General features: G+C 42.1%; 1 protein-coding gene across 4 annotated transcripts in view; it reads left to right on the top strand.

Moving 5' to 3' along the window:
* Positions 1-17,375, top strand: part of LOC142749704 (lamin-B3-like) — a 34,285-nt gene extending 16,910 nt beyond the window's left edge. For 2 of the 4 annotated variants that reach the window (XM_075858073.1, XM_075858075.1), the window contains 7 exons: positions 917-1,042; positions 5,854-6,074; positions 7,710-7,938; positions 9,090-9,197; positions 13,565-13,684; positions 14,538-14,633; positions 15,404-17,375. In XM_075858073.1, the coding sequence (XP_075714188.1) occupies positions 917-1,042; positions 5,854-6,074; positions 7,710-7,938; positions 9,090-9,197; positions 13,565-13,684; positions 14,538-14,633; positions 15,404-15,442 (939 nt within the window). In that variant the 3' untranslated portion in view covers positions 15,443-17,375. Of the gene's footprint in view, positions 1-916; positions 1,043-5,853; positions 6,075-7,709; positions 7,939-9,089; positions 9,198-13,564; positions 13,685-14,537; positions 14,634-14,781; positions 14,843-15,403 lie in introns of those variants that run through there. The other 2 variants (XM_075858076.1, XM_075858074.1) reach the window with 1 other exon arrangement.
* The last annotated feature ends 4,054 nt before the right edge of the window (positions 17,376-21,429 follow it).

Raw genomic sequence — 21,429 nt, 5'->3', positions numbered from 1 at the left:
GGGTTGCAAAATCTGGTGACAGAGCCTCTTTAAGGGAGACCTGGTACGTAACCAACCCGCCTTTTTAATTAGGTGAGTAGTTCCATTTAGATTTTAAATTGACTTGTTTGGAAATTCCTGTCAAGCACAAGTATTTTAATAAGAATTGGATTTCATAATATCTAAACCCGTGCTGATGATCTTTCCCATATACAACATAGATAAGAACTTCATGTTCAAAGGCAAAGTAATGATCCTGCTTTTTAGACCACGTTGAAACCTCATGATATGGGTGCTTTATTGCGCCCGTATTCCGGTTCATGACTTCTATGGTGCTCTACCTCAGGCTCTGATAAACCGCTGGAGGACCGGGTGTTTCATCAGTTTTACAGGTGCAAAAAAAGCACCCATGTTACGCTCATCTCAAGGACTATTAGATAAATGATGTCAAATTTGGTGAATCAATGTTGTGGGTTAGGAAAAGCCTTTGGCATAATTTTGGGCACCGTACACCGCAATCTGTATTTTGTCAATGCACCAGAAGTTGATATGTCTGTCAGAACATCACAGCATCATATGTAGTCATTAGAGTATGGACAGCCATAAGCTGCGCCATTTATTCTGCTGACTGCTCTTGCAGGGCGACAGGCGTTTTTTTTCGATTTCCAGAAGCCTTGTAGATCATATCGGATTACGGTTGCTTGTAAAGAGAACCTCTTTAATAATTCTAGGTAATTGCTAGATATGCCATTCTCTAATACAATTGAATAAAGCTCCAAAAATAAAACTTCAATAAATGATGAAATGCTGTGTGTTTGTGTGACTGTTATTTATGTCAGAAGAGCTTTTGTATTGTTCTTTCTAACCCAAAAGTATAATTCCAGCTGTTTTTCCATAAAACTGCGTTGTAAAATGAATGTTTATGAATATTTTTCAGTTGGAGAATGCACAGCTCGCAGCAGCAAAGAACAGCGATTATGCAAGTGCAACAAGAGAAGAGATCATGTCTACAAAACTCAGGATTGATACAATGTCCTCCCAGCTGAGCCACACTCAAAAGCAGGTACTGTATCATTGGGCCTGTTCACATCAGCGTTGACCTTCCATTGAGGGGTTCAGTCTGAGGTTTCCGTCGGGTTAACTCCTCAACGGAAAGTCAAACTGAAGCCTTCGGTTCCGTGTGCATTACCATTAATCTCAGTGGTGACGGAAACGTTGCTAAAGGTTTCCGTTTGTCACCGTTGTGACAGGGTTCTGTTGTTCGTGACTGAATCAATAGCACGGTCTACTGCGCTATTGATTCCGAAAAAACAACGGAACCCTGTCACAACGTTGACAAACGGAAACCATTAGCTAAGTTTCCGTCACCGTTGAGATCAATAGTGGTGCAAATGGAAACTAAGGTTTCAGTTTCCCTTTCCGTTGAGGGGTTAACCCGACGGAAACCTCCGACTGAACCCCTCAACTGAAGGGCAACAATGATTTGAACACAGCCTTTCCTGTAAAGGTAGTGTCTGTTTTGCATGTGGTTAAAGTGGATGTCTAGCTTTGGGTAGCTCTTAGGCTATGTTCACATGTTTAACCAAAAACGTCTGAAATTACGGAGCTCTTTTCAAGGGGAAACAGCTCCTCGTTTTCAGAAGTTTTTTAAGCCACTCACGATTTTCACAGCGTTTTTATGCCCATTTTTGGAGCTGTTTTTCTAGAGTCAATGATTAACGGCTCCAAAAATGTCCCAAGAAGTGACATTCACTTCTTTTTTGCGGGCGTCTTTTTACATTCCGTTTTTGGAAAACTAGCCGTAATAAAACACCCCGTCGGTTCAGAACGCCGTATTTCCCATTGAAATCAATGGGCAGATGCTTGGAGGCGTTCTGCTTGCGTTTTTCGAGGCGTAAACACCCCGAAATACGTTTGAAAACACTCTGTGTGAACATATCCTTACCCGCTTTTATTCTCTTCACTGTTGGCGGTTGTTAACGGCCTGGGAGCTGAGATTCATCTGGACAGAGCAACAATTAATGACTCCTACTTAGCTGCGTTCTCTAGAGGGAGTATGAGTTAAACCCAGGTCAGGCTGTTTTCACACAATCAAATAGATTTATAACCCTTAAATAGTATTTTGAGATACCTGATAAAGGCTATGTAAACCTTATTTATTTTTTTTACAATTAAGTTAAAGGGGTTTTCCACTTTCTGATAGGTCATCAGTATTTGATCAGTGCGTGTCCGACATCCGGACCCCGCACCGATCCACAACTCCAGCTGCCTCCGTGCGCAGGATGTTTGGAACGGGGTGCAGTAGTTGGAGCCGGAAGCAGATGGCTCCGACCACTGCGTAGCGGCCGTTCGGCGGAACTGCAGCTCTGCTTCTATTCACTTGAATAGGAGCAGAGCTGCAATACTGCAGCTCGGCCGCTATTCTTTGACCGGAGCCATCTGCTTCCGGCAACATCGTCCAGCAGCCGGAGTGCCGGATCGGTGTGGAGTCCGAGTGTCTGACACACACCGATCATATACTGATGACCTATCAGGTGGATAGGCCATACGTTTTCAGAAAGTGGAAAACCCCTTTAATCAGTTTGTTTGATGTCATTTTATAATTAGTTTTTATTAAAAATGTTTTTTACTTTTTGAGATACAGCTGCTCTGTATTCTCTAGTTAGATGCCAGTACTTGGCTCCATTCAAAAAATAAGCCACTGCAACATCGAAAACCATGTAAATTGTGCGGGGGATGGGAGGGCTCAAGGTATCCTGCTGCTGTGTCACTGAGGCCTACTGCGGCCACTGATGGTGGGTCTTGTGACCCAACCTGTCCATCAGTGGCCATCAGATGTGTTGTGCCCCCCCTGAGTGGGCCCCCCACACAGTATAATAACCCTTATAGCTGCCCCCCACACAGGATAATGCCCCTAAAGCTTACTCCCACACAGAATAATTACCCCATAGCTGTCCCTACACCGTATATTGCCCCATAGTGGCCCCCCTATAGCCAGTATAATACCTCCATAGTGCCTATTAAAAAAAATTGCCCACCTATCCCTATTCCCACGACAAGTGGAGGAGCTCTTTCTGCTCCTCCAGTCTGTGCAGTGTGTGTGGCGCAGCACAGACAGGCGTGATGCCGTCACTACATCGCACCTATCTGCGCCGAGCCGCTCCCTGCCGGCATTGCATAGTGAATTCTGGAGCAAAGAACTGTCCGATTCCTGCTCCAGCATTGAATTCAACTGTATCTGCTTTCTGAGGACACAGATCCAGGTGAAACTGGAACATGCCACCGTGGGGGAACCGGCCCTGGGCCGGACCATCTCAGTGGGCCTGGGGCCATAGGTGAGTGGCTCACGACCCCCCCAGAGGTCCTTACACGACCCATCCGTGAATCGCGAACCACTGTTATGGAAACACTGTTTTAAGAATTGAACCCGGTCTAAACCTTCAGAAGCGCATGATTTACTTGTGTCAAATTTGGTGCAGATTCGTCCAGTCGTTTGGCCGTGCATGAAGAACAGACAACAGAAATAAATTCTTATATATACCGTATATATCGGCGTACAAGACGACTTTTTACACCCTTAAAAAAATTTCAAAAGTGTGGGGTCGTCTTATATGCCGGATATTGTCTACATTAGGGATGCACATTGCAGCCGCACAGCTCAGTATAATACACATGAATGTATGGGAGCGCGGCTGCGGCTGTGTAATTCAGCCACAGCCCCGCTCCTGAGTCATGAGTTCGCGGGGTCAGGATGATGCAATGCGGCCAGCGCTGCACTAATGAGCGGCGGCACTGGAGACAGAACATGGCGGGCGCGCTACAAAACACCCCCATGTTCTGTCTTCAGTTCCTGAACTGCCGCTCATTAGTGCAGCGCCGGCCGCATCACCTCATGCTGACCGCGCGCGCACTTCCTGTCAGGAGCGGGGCAATGGCTGTATTACACAGCCGCAGCCCCGCTCTATAACGGCGGAGATCAGAGAAACCGCTCATCTCCGCCGTTATTCCCCTGAATGCTGCGATCACAGTTGACTGCAGCATTCAGGGGAAAGTGAGAAGGGGGGATGCCCCTGGATCGCATCACAGGGAATTCCTGTGACGCGATCGAGGGCCATACCATATATGGGCAGACAGCCCAGGGTCTATTGACGGACCCCAGGGCTGTCTTACCATATTTCATGTTGTTAGGACATACCCAAGTATGTCCTAACAACTGCCTGTGTATTATCCGTCCACAGGTTAATGTACTGGCATATATCTGATATATGTCAGTACATTAAAGTTTAAAAATAAAGTAAAAACAAAGTATTGTTAAATTGTAAAAAAAATACACCTTCACCTTTTTTACAATAAACATTAAAATAAGTCTCAATACATAAAATACACACATTCAGTAATGACGCGGACAACAATGTTTTTGCATCATTTATGATGTGTACGCTGTAAAAAGGGCCCGCCCTTTCCTCTCATTCCCTGCCTCTCAGATCTCGCGCGATGAAGCAGCCTATCTGCGCATGCGCGAGTTCAAAGAGACAGAGTCCTGGGTCCTGCCGCCGATGGCCATAGTGAAGCGCTCCTGCACGAAATGGTGAGTATATCTTAAATTCTATATTTTAAGGGTAAAAGTTGGGGGTCGTCTTATACGCCGACATATACGGTATATATAGAGATTTAAAATTCTAATACAGTTAAACCAGCAGTGAGATTTACACCTAGTGATTCATATTGGGGGGGGGGGGGGCTCTTTGGTTCACAATATCCTAACTGTCCTAACGCCAAGTGCTGCCTTTTGTAGTCTGTGTCTGGTGCTTGCAATATTTCCACATCTGATACTGGAAATTGTAATCTACAATTTTAGTTTTTGTTAGGCTAATTTCACAGAACGGATCAAAACATTAAACGGAATGCAACGGTTCCGTTAGAAACACCAGATTTTAATGTTTCATTTGCTTTCCGGTTGTCTCCGTTCACTAGGTTAAGTGCAGTCTGCAGAACTTTGTTTCTGTTCAAAAAATGAAAACCTAGCTAACGGAGACAAACTGAAAGAAAATGAAACAAAAGAATTACCATTGAAATCAATGGTAATTCTAACTGAACTGTTGCTTTCCATTTAATATTTCGATCTCCTCTTCCTCCGACGGATGAGAGGTAAACGTATACTGACGCTAGTGTGAATGAAGCCTTAGTAATCACAGGTATTTAGAACACCTTATGCAAATATTGTGCACGTTTTTATCAAAAGCAAGTTCTCAAAGCAAACAGTGGTGAAATCTTTTATACTCCCTAAAGGCCCTTTAACACTGGGCAATTATCGGGCAGACAAGTGTTCATAGGGCACAGGGCAGCGATCAGCAGATGAACAAGCAAATGCTCGTTCATCTGCCGATCGTATAGTTTTATAAAAAAGTGAAAAATTATAGTTGTCGGCATCACATCTACCTGTGTAAACAGGGAGAGGCGCTGCTGACGTGACACAAATGTATGGGCCCGAGCGATTAGCGTAACGACCGCTCCTCCCCATACATAAATCCTTGTGATAGGAGCAAATGAGTGCCGAATTGCCTGAATAAGTTCAACCAATTCTCTTACAGCAGGCACTACCACGGGCCAAACTGCTTGATCTTCATGCTCTGAGAGAGGCTGTGCATTGTCACTGCACATGATCCTACAGTTTTTCATGAAAGGGTTGTTTTGGGGTTTCCAACATTATAATAATAATCATAGAGAGAGAGGTAAATAATTATGTTGGGGACCCCCAAAGCTATTCTCTCATGAAAATCTTCTCAATTCTGGACTGTTGGGTAAATGGGAACATTTATATGTCTATTTGTTGAATATAATACTCTTTTAAAAGTGACCTATGCTTTGTGGTAGAACTCTGCACTGGATAACAAGGTGAGAGAATTAGAGGAGATGCTGGACCGCACTCATGATATGCACCGGAGACAAATGTCTGAGAAAGACAGAGAGGTGGCAGACATGAGGAATAAACTGCAGTCACAGCTGGAAGAATATGAGCAGTTATTGGATGTCAAATTAGCGTTAGACATGGAAATAAATGCCTACAGAAAAATGCTGGAAGGAGAAGAGCAGAGGTATGGCTTTAGTTTATTAGATATTCATAAGCTGCTTAATTTAGCCGTCTATCAAACCTCTGTGTAGGTACACATTTTTAACATGGCTCAATCAGTAATATAGTGGTCATACAATTATTTAAATGGTCACGGATGTTTCAAATAACTTATGCTAATCTACTAGTATACCTGATGTATATCAACTTTGTAATTTACTTCGTGTTAAAATTTTATTTTATCCATGGATATTCTGTGTGAAGTTACTGCCACGCGGTGTCTTCTTTCCTTCAACGTGCTGTCCATCCCATTGTCAAGTAAAATCCATCCATAGTTAGAGCAGAATTGATGGACTGCAGGAAGTGAGGGTGGTCTCTCTTCACTGCCAGCCTATACAAGTCTATGGAGAGGGGAGAAGGAGGAGGGAGCAGAGTGAGAGAGACACATATGCTGCCAATACAAGTCTATGGAGGGGGAGGTGGGAGCAAGAGCAGGAGAGACACAGACTGCTGGTAAGAGTTATGTCACCCCAGTGTTGGATTCTCAGCTACACTGCTCCTTACTGCAGGATAATGTCATTCATGCCTGCAGAGGGGAAAACTGCTAAAAATGCCATATACAAGTCATATAGTGGTCAGCAATGGTGTTATTGCTCATGTACACACTTATGACCGCTTATTCTAAAAAGTCACCTGAAAAGTTAGGTACACTTTAAAGGTATGAAGATCATATTCCCAGTCCTTGACACGCCGTGTTTTTCCATCCTGTAAGGACCCATGCACACAGCCGTAATTTTGAACCGCAATTACGGACTGTAATTGCGGATCAAGGTACGGACCCATTCATTTATATTGCCCACGGACGCCTTCCCATATATTTATGGGAAGGTATCTGGGTCGTAGTAATGACTCGCATAAAATAGGACGGTGCTTCCATACTTTATATTAGGAGCGTGGCCCGCGAATGCGGGCAACTGTCCGTGGCACGGCCGTGTGCGGGAGGCCTTAAAAGGTATTGTTCTGTTGGGTGTATTTTGGTCAAATTTAATTAGTTAGAACCTGATACAACAGGACACAAAAATGATGCAGGCTCCTTTCTTTTTCCGCAAATCTACTTTCAACAGTATGCAAAAATGGTGTGCACCTAGTCTTAAATGTACAGGGTATGAACACTTTTTTTAAGGGGTTTTTTTCTTTTGGAATCATAGGACCTAATTGGGCACGTTAACGTAAATACTACTAGTTTAAACCGTCTAACTTGTAGATCTGAAACATCGGAGCAGGTGTGAATAAGGAATAAAGTTCACAATTGATTCCTTGAAAATATGAAAATTGGACCTCACCACTCGGACAATGTCCGTATTAACAATGTTTATCCGAGTGATTGGCAATATCTGAGATCTTCTTTAGCAGGTGCCACTGCGCATACCACAGGATAAACGCAACTAGCTATTTTTTCATGCCACCCTGCTACACTCCTCCACCTTGCTGGTCTCTAGTTCTCCAAATGGGCACATTGTTGCTTGGCTAGTCAGCAAATTATCAGTATTTATCTTAATACACCAGACTGGTAGGACAGAGTGAAAATGCTTCTGAAATATAAATGCAATAAGTTAGGTTGTAGACTAGAGATAACTTTACTGTATCTGTCATCAACCAGGCTGAAGCTGTCACCAAGTCCATCTCAGAGAGGCTCAGTTTCTCGGACCAGCTCAAGTCAGACAAGCCGTTTATTACGTGGTAAGAAGAGAAAGTTAGAAGAGAGCGAGAGAGAAGAGAGCAGACCAGGATATAAAATCATCCAGGAGGCCTCCTCTTCAGGTCCAGTATCGATAGAAGAAATCGACCCGGAAGGAATGTACTTGAGGCTTGTGAACAATGCAGATGAGGTATTGTCTAAAGCATAAACTGATCTGAAGTGTATACTCTACAATGTCATCTGTGAACGTGATGATGTGCTTGTCAAATGTCATCTTGGGTATGAAATTGTGTTCTTTGTGCCCTTAAAGAGGCTCTGTCACCAGATTTTGCAACCCCTATCTGCTATTGCAGCAGATAGGCGCTGCAATGTAGATTACAGTAACGTTTTTATTTTTTTTTAAACGAGCATTTTTGGCCAAGTTATGACCATTTTTGTATTTATGCAAATGAGGCTTGCAAAAGTCCAAGTGGGTGTGTTTAAAAGTAAAAGTCCAAGTGGGCGTGTATTATGTGCGTACATCGGGGCGTTTTTAATACTTTTACTAGCTGGGCACTCTGACGAGAAGTATCATCCACTTCTCTTCAGAACGCCCAGCTTCTGCCATATCACGCTGTGACGTCACTCACAGGTCCTGCATCGTGTCGGACGAGCGAGGACACATCGGCACCAGAGGCTACAGATGATTCTGCAGCAGCATCGGCGTTAGCAGGTAAGTCGATGTAGCTACTTACCTGCAAACGCTGATGCTGCTGCAGAATCAACTGTAGCCTCTGGTGCCGATGTGGCCGACACGATGCAGGACCTGTGAGTGACGTCACAGATCTGCACTGCCAGAAGCTGGGCGTTCTGAAGAGAAGTGGATGATACTTCTCATCAGAACGCCCAGCTAGTAAAAGTATTAAAAACGCCCCGATGTACGCACATAATACACGCCCACTTGGACTTTTGCAAGCCTCATTTGCATAACTACAAAAATGGTCATAACTTGGCCAAAAATGCTCGTTTTTTAAAAATAAAAACGTTACTGTAATCTACATTGCAGCGCCTATCTTCTGCAATAGCAGATAGGGGTTGCAAAATCTGGTGACAGAGCCTCTTTAATTTGCCATCTAGTGCAGTTGTCTTTTAACTTGTGCATCTCCAGCTGTTGCTAATATTCAACTCCCAATCATGAGATCTGCAGACTGTCATTGACGTTTTGCAATAATTTTAGAGCCACCGGTTTAAGACCATAGGCCTGAAGCATTTATATTTGTGTGCAATATGGTATAAACTGTGTATTGCTATTCTAGAACAAGTGGATGCTCGCTGATAAACTCTCGTTTACCCTAAATGTAGGATCAGCAGATAAGTGGCTGGACTATCAATAGACAGCACGGAAGCCTGCCTGAAATTGGTTTTAAGCTTCCTGGACGTTTTATTCTGAAAGCCGGCCAGCATGTTACTGTGAGTAGTAGCTATCTAAATGAAAAGCGTTAAAACCAGATGTATTAGCCCGTGTTCACACATCTTGGTCAAAATGTGCTTTTTGTTTTTTTTTGCTGCTTCGTTTAGAAAAAAAAAAAAAACGGCATCTTGACCGTGGATGTGTGGACCCAGCTTTAGGGTAGAGTCAAACGTGACAAATTTTGTCGCTTCTAAAACTGTTATTGAAACTGAAATTATGAAGTGTATTCTATACCGTACCCCCCCCCCCCCTCCCCCCATCCTTTCTTTCTTGGATCCACTTCTGGGTTTTGGCTTTTAAAAAAAAAAAAAAAAAAAACTGCCCTTCTCGTTAATATTATCGGGGGACACAGCGCCATAGGTATAGGCCCCTGCCACAAGGAGGCTGACACTAGGTCTTGGCTCAGCATATCTTTCTCATAGACACTCCCTTAACCCGTTTGGTGACCGCCCCATAGTGTTTTTACGGCAGCCACTAACGGGCTTTATTCCGATGCATAGGCCTCTGGCATGACCTAGCAGATGCCTGTCTGATTTACACGGACAGGCATAATACACTGCAATACGAAAGTATTGCAGCGTATTATAAAAGCGATCGGAGAATCGCATAGTGAAGTCTCCTAGTGGGACTAGTAAAAAAAAAAAGTTTAATAAAAAAGTAAAAAAATAAATATGAAAAATCCACTTTTTCCCCTTACAAACTGCTTTATTATTAAAAAAAACAAAGTAAAAAAGTTACACATATTTTGGTAACGCCGCGTCCGTAACTTCCATCATTTAACCTGCACGGTGAACGCCGTAAAAAAATAAAATAAAAAACAATGCAAAAATTGCTGTTTTCTTTGAAGCCAGCCTTAAAAAAAGTGATCAAAAAGTTGCATTTACTCCAAAATGGTACCGATTTTAAAAACTACAAGTCGTCCCGCAAAAAAAAGCCCTCATGCAACGGCATCGGCGAACAAATAAAAAAGCTATGGCTCTTCAAATATGGAGACAAAAAAACAAATAATTTCACTGTGTAAAAGTAGTAAAACATACAAAATCTATATCAATTTGGTATCGTTGCAATCGCAACAACCCGCTTAATAAAGTTATTGTGTTTTTTATACCACACGCTAAACGGCGTAAATTTAGGACGCAAAGAAGTGTGCCGAAATTGCCGTTTTTTTTTTCTATCCCCCCCCCCCAAAAAAAAAATAGTTGAGTTAATAAATTCTATGAACCCCAAAATGGTTCTATTAAAAATTACAACTTGTCCCGCAAAAAGCAAGACCTTATACAGCTATGTCGACGCAAAAATAAAAAGGTTATAGCTCTTTGAATGAGACGATGGAAAAACGTAAAAAATTACTTGGTCATTAAGGTCTAAAATGGGCTGGTCACTAAGGGGTTAATCCATTTTAGCCTAGTGTCCATAGGAGGCAGACATGACCGGATACCAGGTCTGCTGATTGTATTTTTTTTTAAATGTTAGTTTTCATGTATTTTTCTCTCCCCCTAGCTGGGCTGTAGGAAGAAACCTCCAAATAAAATTGCAAAAGATAGCAAAAAAATAAGTAGACCGTGGCACTGCCCTTCAAACTTGGAAAATAACTAGTCAATAGAGAGGTTTTAAACCATTTATTTAAGAGGTGTAAATAAAATGTATGTGTTTTGGGACCTGACTGTTCTCTTTCCCAAGATCGAAAAACACCTAATTTGTCTTCAGCCGTCTTAAACAGTCTACAACACCTTAAACAGTCTTCAGCCTAGTCAACCCCTCACAGGTTCTGGGAAACCAGGCTATTCTCTGCACTGAATTTCTCTCTGCACCAGTTACTAACTTATTTTTCTGCATCCGCAGGCAGTATGCCAGAAATCCCAGTATATGTGGTAGGGTACTGAATTACACGCACGCTCACTCACGCACGCTCACTGAGATGTCACGCGACTTCTCCCATCAGCACTGCATGCTGGGTCTTATACTTAAGTCCCCGACTTGCAGGCTGCACTTCATGTTTGGATGGCCAGTCATTGCCACACCCCCTATCGGCCAGCCTACTCCGCTGCATTGGCTACCTGCAGGAATTCTTCTGAGGAGGGATTTAGGAGTAGGGTGGCCATTCCAAAATGCGGACTTCTAGAGGGGCTCTTCTCTTGGCGTTGCTTCTGACAGAATCCAGGTGCCATTACACAGCGCTTCTGCTTATCAAAGGGGTCACTTTACAGCTGTTGTTCCAGGGGCCATTTTCCAACGGTTCTTCGACTTCTCAGTCACTCCATACCTCTACCAAGTCATACACCGCACCACGGGTCCGATAGGGCTGACATTTATTCAGGTTTTTTTTTCTAAGAGTTACATTTTTTTTAAATTTTTTTTTAGGTACAGCTTTCCCAAGGGTCACTCTTTCCTCTGACACGGTTTGTTGTCTGTTCCCCTATCTCTTGTGACATGTCTTCATCTCGGGAGGATACAGTCAGGCATGGTTACACACGAACTGTGGCGCATGTATAGAAAGTTTACATGCTGTTCGCCTACCCCATTCTTCCCACAGTGTCTGCAATCCAGGATGTTGCACCCCCTGAATAGGTTGTCTTTTGCTCAGGCTTAAGGGGACATTTCCAGTCTTTGGTAAAATATTGTGAAGGTATTGAAGATAAACGCTCCAGATTCCTTCTCTGGTCTCCTCTGATACCAGTCTGTGTTGCAGGGTGCTGCAGGCAGCTGTGCGCTAGACGGGTCGCATGGCTGTGTTTTTGTTTTTTTAGTTGTGTTTTTTTGTTTTGATTTTTCTCCTCCCCCAGCCTCTGGGACTGCTTTAGGACATCTCATGGTTCTGTATCTCCAAATAATATAAAGCTGAACATTTTATTTTTGTACTTCACTCTAAAATCCCTTTCTCTTTGTGTTCGTTGGGGGACACAAATCCCATCCTATTTTGGTAGACCAGGTCTGCGACCTGTTCTGGCTGTTTGATATGCTTTTTTCTCAACCGGGACCGTGGACTTTGTTGTTTTTTGTTTTCTTCGACTACTTCTGTACAAACCGATTTTAACCAATCTGTGGGAAGGGTATGGCCTGCCTGGGCAGAGCCAAGACTTTCCCTACCGTCCGCCTCCTAGAGAAAGGGACTTTACAGTGAGTACAAAAATCCAATTTTTGTTTTTTTCTATTGTGGTTGTCCCAGCACTCAGTCCCCACTGCTGAGAACTTCCGACATGTCTTGATTACAAGTTCAAATCTCTATAGAAGTGCAGTATTGGCTCAATCACTTACTAATGCTACAATTCAGTGATGGGGAACGTCTGGAGCACTTTCTCAAAGCACTGTACTCTGAAAATGATGGTGTGTTTTTATCTATGAAAAGTTCACATCGGTATATAGTTTTTATAAAATTTGTATTCACATTTTTATATTTTTAGAAATGAATAAAAATACAGGCTAGAAGTTTTTTGCTTTTTAATGCACTTCTAAAAGTTAACCCTAAACACCACCTTTTTTTATTTTTATTTTTTGGTCATCTTTGCCTAGTTCACACCTTAGTGTATACAACTTATTCGTGAGGGTCAACCTACCTTTGTCTGTTGAATCTTTCAAATTCCTTATGTTCTTGCCTCAGAAGTTAATAGCGAGCCTCCACCTTTAACATAACTTTATAGGTGGCTGCCTTTGTTAGAAATTGGACAGTGTCTGCTAATACAAGTGGCAGAGCGGAATTTGTAACGGTTTGGTGCTGCTTCATTTCTGCATCCAGTTAACTTGGGTAAAACAGCTACGTTATCTCCTGTTGATCCAGAGATATCTCGTTTTGGGGTTCGTGCAGAAAACGTTTCTAACAAAATGTTAGTGTTGCCCATAACTAATTATCACTAGTTGCTATGGGTAACATAGATTCTTTATGTTATGCATGTGGGCCACAGAGGTACTACAATAAATTGTGGTAAAGGGGTTATTCGGGACTTCCTAAAATCAGCAGCAGGGCAAGGGATGGCATAACATAATAAACTACTCCCCTCCTGAAGTGCCACCTACTCAATCATTGAGGTTCCATAATCTCCTGCATCAGTCACGTGCGGTTCATCAACTGCAGAAGCTTCCGGGACCAGAGCGGCCGAGAAAGGGACATCCGCGCTGGAGCAAGGGGGACTTCAGGGGTGAGTATCTGCCAGTTTATTATGTTATTCCATTCCCTGCACTGCTGCTGATTTAAAAAAAAAAAAAATAAATCTAATATAACCCCTTTAAGTTTGTTTGTTCAAGGCCCTGGATAGACCCTTTAAACTCCACAAAATGAATTTTTTATTTTTTGTATTTTTGCAATGTTTTAAGTGTGCAATATTTGATGCACTCATTAGTTGTTGCCTTTAACAGTACATGTTTCTGACAGATATGGGCTGCAGGTGCTGGAGCTGTTCACAACCCTCCTTCGGATTTTGTGTGGAAATCACAGAAATCTTGGGGAACTGGGGATGATGTGAAGGTTACACTATTGGATTCCACTGGTGAGGTGAGCATTTCCTAACCTAAATTCTGTTGCTAGTACAAAGTGTTTACCTGCAATTTTGAAGCGGGTTTTGAACTGCCTGTGCTTTTTTGCGGCCATTGAAGCTAATGCAAGGACTGCAGTCAAAAAATGCTCGGAAACTAGCGCCGCAGGTCTTTTCTGTCTCCCAGTGATTCAATGGAAGGCCAAAGGCGGTAGCCACCGCAAGAAAGGACATTCCGCTTCTTTTTCCCGCAAGCGGCCACAAGCCGCCCGGGAAAAGAAACTCCCCTGCCTCCCATTGAAATTAATGGAAGGCAATTTCGCCAATTTTTTGGCGCTGATTCAGACGTGGTTTTCGCATCAAAAAGCTACTGTATACACCGATCAGTCAGAACGTTAAAACCATTGACAGGTGAAGTGAATAACCTTATCGTGTTACAATGGGCCCTGTCAAGGGGTGGGATATATTAGGCAGCAAGTGAACATTCAGTTCTGGAATTTGTTGGAAGCAGGAAAAATGGGCAAACTTAAGGATCTGAGCAACGTTGACCATGCCAAATTGTAATAGATGACGGAGTCAGAGCATCTCCAAAATGACGGGTGTTGCCAATATGCAGCGGTTAGTACCTACCAAAAGTTGTCCCTCGACAGGTCAGGGGGGGACCTACACAATATTAAGCAGGTGGTTTTAATGTTATGACTGAATGGAGTATAAAGGCGCCGTATAGTAACAAGGAAACAAGCACATTGAGCCTCTCCTTCCAGGAAGAGTGCACAATCTGCCTCACCAAAAAGGTTGGACAGCAAATATGAAATGTTATGAATGATGTTCTCAGATATGTTTTTTTTTTGTTTTTGTTTTTTTGTTATATAGGAATGTGCTGAACGCACCCTGTTTAGAGTAAGACGAGATGGAGGGGAAACTGATGAGGAATTCCTTGATGAGGAGTTAGCAGAATTTCGTTCTAAGGTAATAACTTTGCTTTTTTATTTTTTTGGGCGTGTTTTATTTATTTTTTTGTTTTTCTTTTTGCCGTCAATGTATTTATCAGATTTATAACAAAAGTCTTGACATGGTTTTTTTTCCATGTTTTGCACATTTTCACTGGTGATTTCAGCCCAAAAGAAGGAAAAAGAAATGCTGCTTAGTGTCATGATGTAGCAGGCAGGTATCTGCAGGTGAGGCCACTCATGTGGATCATCATGTGCATGCTGCCCCCTAGTGCATATAACAAGCATGGTTCCAATATGCAAATAATTGCCCTAATGTAAACCTATTGGTCCATTACGTATGTGCAATAAAATCCTAAGTTCTTCATGTGGTAAGATGTGGGTGATTAACACTACTTCACGATTCAAAAGTCTCATTGAATATCACATGACCAAGTAAGTTTTATAGTTTTATGTATATAATTTTCATATTCTTAATAAATCGTGTTTATTAACCGTGCACAATGAAGTTCAGATAAGAATGAAGAATCGTGTCGTTTCTTTATAATGCAAAGAAAAAAAAATCTATAGTCTAACCATTTGTGCCAATTGTACAACCGGCTCGCTAGGAAAAGCATTTTTTTTTTCTTTCACATTTGACACCTTTGTAAATGTTACATTGTGGAGGCGTTTTCAATACTGTTCTCGTAATCCACAGGCATAGCAGGAAATGTAAATATTGTATATGTTTTTTGGGTGGTTATAATAGCACATTTTTGTTTTAACAACGTTCTCCTTTTGCTTTTTCAGTCCCAACAGTCAGTGGATCCCAGCTGTTCCATCATGTAATCGCAAAGCAGAATTGGATGCTCTTCTGTGAAATCCATTTCCGTTCAGTTTCTTCAAATATTTCATGCATTTGGCATATTGCCCGAGGAGTTTTTGGTTTTTTTCTCTAGGATGGAATATTGAAGGTTTTGTTGCGGTTTGACCAGAGGACCATAGTTTATTTCCATAAAGTCTCGTTCATTTTAATGCTAACCTCTAAAGCAGTGGGCAGTAGAGCAAACATTTGCACATGCTGACATGCAATAATACTAGTAAGAGGAATACTACTTTTTTTCCCTTCCCATCATCCCCATATTGAGAATTGTCCTACATTCTAAACAGGAGAGTTTTTTGACAATGTCTGAATTAGGTGTCTGCTGGTCACGTCCGTTAATGCTGGGAGCAGGCAGTGTATGTTACAGTTTATGTGCCCTAGGAACAGTAGTTGTATTTTACAGTCTATTACCAATGAATAAAGTGAAGGGTAAATTCTCCCGAAGAAAAGCTTTTTTCCTCTGTTGTAAAGCTGCCTGCAACACCCTGGCTTAAACTAATGGGGTCTGCTCACTCCGCACTTAGACCAAAAAAATTCTGCACCTCTAATAAGTTTGGTTTTGAAGACCAAAACTATGGATATTTTTTCTAACGTTCTTTATAAGACACATAAAAATTGAGTTCTTGTAAGTCAAGTTTTGCACTGCAAACAAAGATTGCACTGAAATGGTGCTGAAATCGTTTTTTCTCTTTGATAATTTTGCCTACAATGTTTATATGGATGGCAGTTTTAGGAGCCAGTTACGTTATGTTCTAAATCTGCGTGGTGTGGTCTTTATTTCACCTGATATGTAACCGTTACATTCATTATTTGTGTTTTAGATTAATAAGTGGAAGCAAACTATAAACTGGAATGGAGAAAAATATTTCCAGATAATAATGGTTATCTCATTCAAGGAATTGCCTTCACTGGGAGGAATGTTAAGTGCCTGTATTATTAGCTGCCAGTATATCATTGTCATATATGAGCCATGAAAGCCTAAACTGATTATTCTGTACACAACCTCCGACAAGGCGCTCTTGTGTTTTTTTTATTTTATTTTACAGTTAAAATAGTAGCTGTTGGCTCTGCCAGACGTGTTTTTGTTTTAGCGAATACTTGTATTTAGAGCCTCTTTTCTTAGAACTCTGCACTGTGCCAGTCCTCTGTTATTTCTACTGAAAATTTTAGTAAATAGACAACTATGCGTTATCATTGCCCTTGCCAGCGCTGATTCGCCAGTATCAGAATGTGTAGAGACACACCCTATTGAAAAGGGGAATGGTAATGTATTCATACATTTCCAGGAGGAATAACAGAGGAATGGCACAAAGCCCCCCCAAAAAATGAGTTTTAGTAAATACTTGTATTTGGAACATGTCAGGATAGCAGACCGCTCCTCTTTAATGAGCATATATACCTACCTGTATGTATGTTTAGGGTCCCCCCACCCAAAAAAAGGCTTTCTAACGCACTTGGCAATAAATAAATTAAAGGCAGAAATACAATATGCCTATGCACATATGCCCCAACAAGGGTTGATGAAATGGGATAGTCATTAACAGGTTAATGGAATAAATACCAGTTGCATGTATTTTCCTATTCTTTTTTTAGCTGCTGTTTATATTTATATGCTTAAAGGATTGGTCGGGGCCATGGAACCAGCTAGCAGACATTTAAGGAAAGGTAGAAATCTTGGAAGTAAAAATATGCACCCCCTTCTGTGTTTGCTGGAAAGGCTTCCCTACACTGTAGTCACCCGTTGTAGGTGATTTATTATTTTTATGTTTTCTGTGATATAAAGAAAAACAATGCTGGTAGACAGTATTTTAAGATATTATTCACAGTTCTGTTATATTTATTGTTGTATAGAACTTCTAGTTTTTCAGATAAACGTTAATAAAATATTTTGCCAGTTAATGTTCGTTTTTTTGTTTTTCTTTCATGAGCTTTGATCAAAAAGCCATAATAGCGAGATTTTGTAATACATTTGTTGTATTATGTGGCATATGGCAACATGCACCATACACATAAGGTGAGCACTAATGGCCCAACAGCCTAAGACCGGGTTCCCATGTAGCATAAACGATACGGAATTCTGTGCGGAAGTTCCACAGCATTTATAGTAGCAGCAAAGTGGATAAGATTCAGAAAATCTCATGCCCACACAGTGTAAAAGTTAATAAATTGACCTGCGGTGCAATATTTAATTCCGCAGCACGTCCATTTATGCTGCATCTTTGTTCGCTTTGAATTGGGGAAAACCTGCAACGGAAAAATGAATGCAAAACCCGCAACTGAAAGCCAAGTGTTGCGACTTTTGCAGCAATTACGCAGCAAGTAAACGCGACTACGGAAAATAAAAGAAAAATCATACCCAGAACGCCCTCCTCCTTCCTGCAGTCCGGGATGATGTTGCATCCTATGTGACCGCTGCAGCGTCATCCAGGGAGGCCGGACCGGACTGCAATGGAGGGACGCATCGCCATAACTACCTACTTAAGTATGAGCGTTTTTTTACCGCTGCTTTCCGCAGCGGAAATTGTCTGAAAACCCCACCGCAATGTACTTCGGGTTCGTGGTCGGATACGATGCATGGTTTTTATTACGCATATCCATCTCGTGGGAACCCGGTCTAAAAGTGTTAGGGTGCAGACACAATGGGCGGATACGCTGTGTAAAAGTACACAGCGAACCCGCCATGGAGCCCGCAGGGAATTCCGGATGAAAAACAGCTGCAAATTGTGGTGCAGTTGTTTGGGCGGCATGCCTGCTGCAGAAATACATAATTTCTGTTTTTTTTCCTCCCCATTGGATTCAATGGGAAAACCCCATAGCAGAAGAACCGAGATTCTGCAGCTATAAAAAAAAAAAACTTACCGCAGGTCAATTTAATAACGTCTTTTTGGCAGATTTTTTTTCCACAGTGTCTGAATGAGATTTGTTCAGATCTCATCCATACTGCTGCTATTGTACTACGATGCAGATTTTCCGGAATAGAATCAGTTGTAGAAAATCTGCAGTGTTTACGCCTAGTCTGTTCCTACCCTTAAAATGTACACTGTAAAAGCTGTTCCGTACTTCATGTACAAGCAAATTTAGGTTGCAGTTACATGTGGCGTATTTGACTTGTTTTTCCAGTACATCCCTCATGACAGCACCACAGGAGGTTGCCCTATTGACCTCTATAGGGACAGGAAGGTTAAAAGGCCCTTCCCACCACCAACTTGCCAGTGTTCTTCTTGTCCCTACAGGGTCAGGAGCAGAGAAACATTCGGGCAGGGGATGAGATAGGGGGAATAGAAGGGAGAGTACACGGACTCCCCAATGTGTCTAGGCTAACTACCTCTCTAACGAGAGGTCCCTTAGCTTCCCAATCAAAGCACCTACCTTAGGAATCCTAGCCTGGATTCCGGTAGCGTGCAGGTTCGGGATTCCCAAGTCCAGGCTTCGAGACCATAGGAGGAATGGGAGCACCGTAAGGTTGGTAGCGCCGATGATATCCTTGTGAGCATGCGGCCGCATCTCTGAGTAGCTGCGCTGGGCTACATGTGGTCCACGGCCATATTGGAAGGTGGGAAATTCAAAGCGCCCGCATTTAAAGGGACCTGCACAGGTATGTGGTTAGAGCTAATACCTCTAACATGGAGATATAGATATATATATATATATTAGTCCAGAAATAGATGAACACAGCACTCCACAATAGCAGAAAATCAGGCCATGTGCTCGTCACCAGGGGATGAATCCATTCCCCTTTTTTAAGATAGAGAACGACATAGAACACAGTGACGGCACCTGGACTTCAAGGTAGATGAAAGCAAAGTGGATTTATTCACCTCAAAACGGCAGCAACGTTTCGGTTCAACAGGAACCTTTCTCAAGCCATGACAAACTAACAATAGTGCCAAGTATATATAGGAAAGACATACATCAATTGGCAATAAAAAAATTGATTGTACAATTCTCATTAAATACATCCAAATAAGATTATAAACAATGTTTGTAACACACTGTGATAAAGTGCAAAAATTGGTATTCAAAAAGACATCCAAAGGTAATAATATATATGAGGATTATGAACATACATCATAAATAGTGAGCAAAATGGGGCAATTAGATTTATTAGGAGGACAGCAGAGGCCGTTTATTAATTAATTGAAATCAATAAACTTACATTTCACGATCTCTCCATACAGCCAGCGTGTAGTGTTCGCGCGCATTGTCTGCGTATGCTCCAAAATGGCGTCAAAACCGGATATTCAATCGCCACTGTGCATGCGCAGAGATGGCACTTACGTTCCAGTCCCATTGCGCAGGCGCCAGTATCGATATGGATAGGAAATATAAAGTATATTGAATGTGCAGCATTTGACTATGTATAAAATCTGGAGGATCAATTAGATGCTGCACTGCATCATCCAATAGGTCCAATGGATTTTGCAGTGCAGCACTAAAAATAAAAAATTGGAGCATTTAGGAGTTGCGAGTGGAAATGGTCATGGTCTTGAAGACCAAGGGGTTTACAAACTAATTCACGTCCTATTGACACATAATGTGACTGGCACTTAAGGAATTAATGAATAACCGTGATTTGACCATTAAACCTGCGGATAAGGGAGGTGCCATAGTTGTTATGTACACCTCCCTTTATCTACAGGAAATGGCTAATCAACTCAATGATACTAATATATATGCGGTATTACCGGGTGATCCTAAGTTTACATATTTACGTGAGCTGGATACCCTGATTACCAATGCATTTAAGAGGAAAATTATTGATCGAAATCTTTGTGAATTTTTACAGGTAAAATTTCCGGTCACTCCTGTACTTTATTTCCTGCCAAAAATCCATAAGGATCTTACTCGACCACCTGGATGTCCTATTGTGTCGGGGAGTGATTCCCTGTCTGCCTGAGTATTTTATCAATGAACATAGCTATCGGGACAGTTTGCCATTGGTGCAGACTCCTACATCAGGGACACCTCAGACTTCCTGGTCAGGATCCAGGATCTTACGATCACTGACCAGTTGGTCTTGGTTACCCTTAATGTGGGTAGTCTTTTTATACCTCAATTACTCATCAAGAGGGCATTGATGCCTCACTTTCCTATCTTGAAAGGTCAGGCTTTTCCCAGGACAAGATTGATTTTATTAGATCATCACTGGTGTTCATCCTTACAAAGAGTTATTTTTGGGTAGGAGATAAATTTTATTTGCAAAAGAGAGGGACTGCGATGGGGTCGAATATGGCCCCCACCTATGCAAATATTTTTATGCGAAGGATTGAGTCAAGTAGTCAAGTACTGTGGTGGTGGCGATACATAGACGATGTCTTCCTCATCTGGATCGGTTCAATTACTCAATTACAGGATTTTGTAATATTCCTCAACGGTCTAAATTCCACTATCTTATTCGCTATGTCCTTTTCCACTGTTGCCATTGAGTTTTTAGACACCCGGATTTCTATCTCTGGGAATAAGCTGATTTCTGACCTGTTTTCCAAGAAAACGGACAGAAATAATCTCTTACATTTTACCAGTGATCACCCGGGGTCAATGTTGAAATCGCTACCTTATAGGCAATTGATCAGAGTCAAGAGGGTGGTAAGTCAAGAAGACAGACTATCCTTACGACTTGATCAGATGTGCAAAAAAATTTCTGATCGAGGCTATCCAAATCATGTTTTGGAGCTAAAAAGACGGAAGGTTGATTTATTGGATAGGCAGGACCTTTTAGGGTATGTTCACACGGCGGGGGTCCGTAACGGCTGAAATTACGGGGATGTTTCAGCCTGAAAACATCCCCGTAATTTCAGCCGTACTGGCATGTGCAGGCGCTTGAACGCCGCGTCAATTACGGCCGTAATTAGCGCTGCTATTCATTGGAGTCAATGAATAGCGGCTCCAATTACGGCCAAAGAAGTGACAGGTCACTTCTTCTACGCGGGCGTCTATTTACGTGCCGTCATTT

This window comes from Rhinoderma darwinii, chromosome 3 (assembly GCF_050947455.1).
Source record: "Rhinoderma darwinii isolate aRhiDar2 chromosome 3, aRhiDar2.hap1, whole genome shotgun sequence".
Classification (NCBI taxonomy): domain Eukaryota; kingdom Metazoa; phylum Chordata; class Amphibia; order Anura; family Rhinodermatidae; genus Rhinoderma; species Rhinoderma darwinii.
Note: the sequence above shows the minus strand (reverse complement) of the source record. Positions and strands in the feature narration are given on the sequence as shown.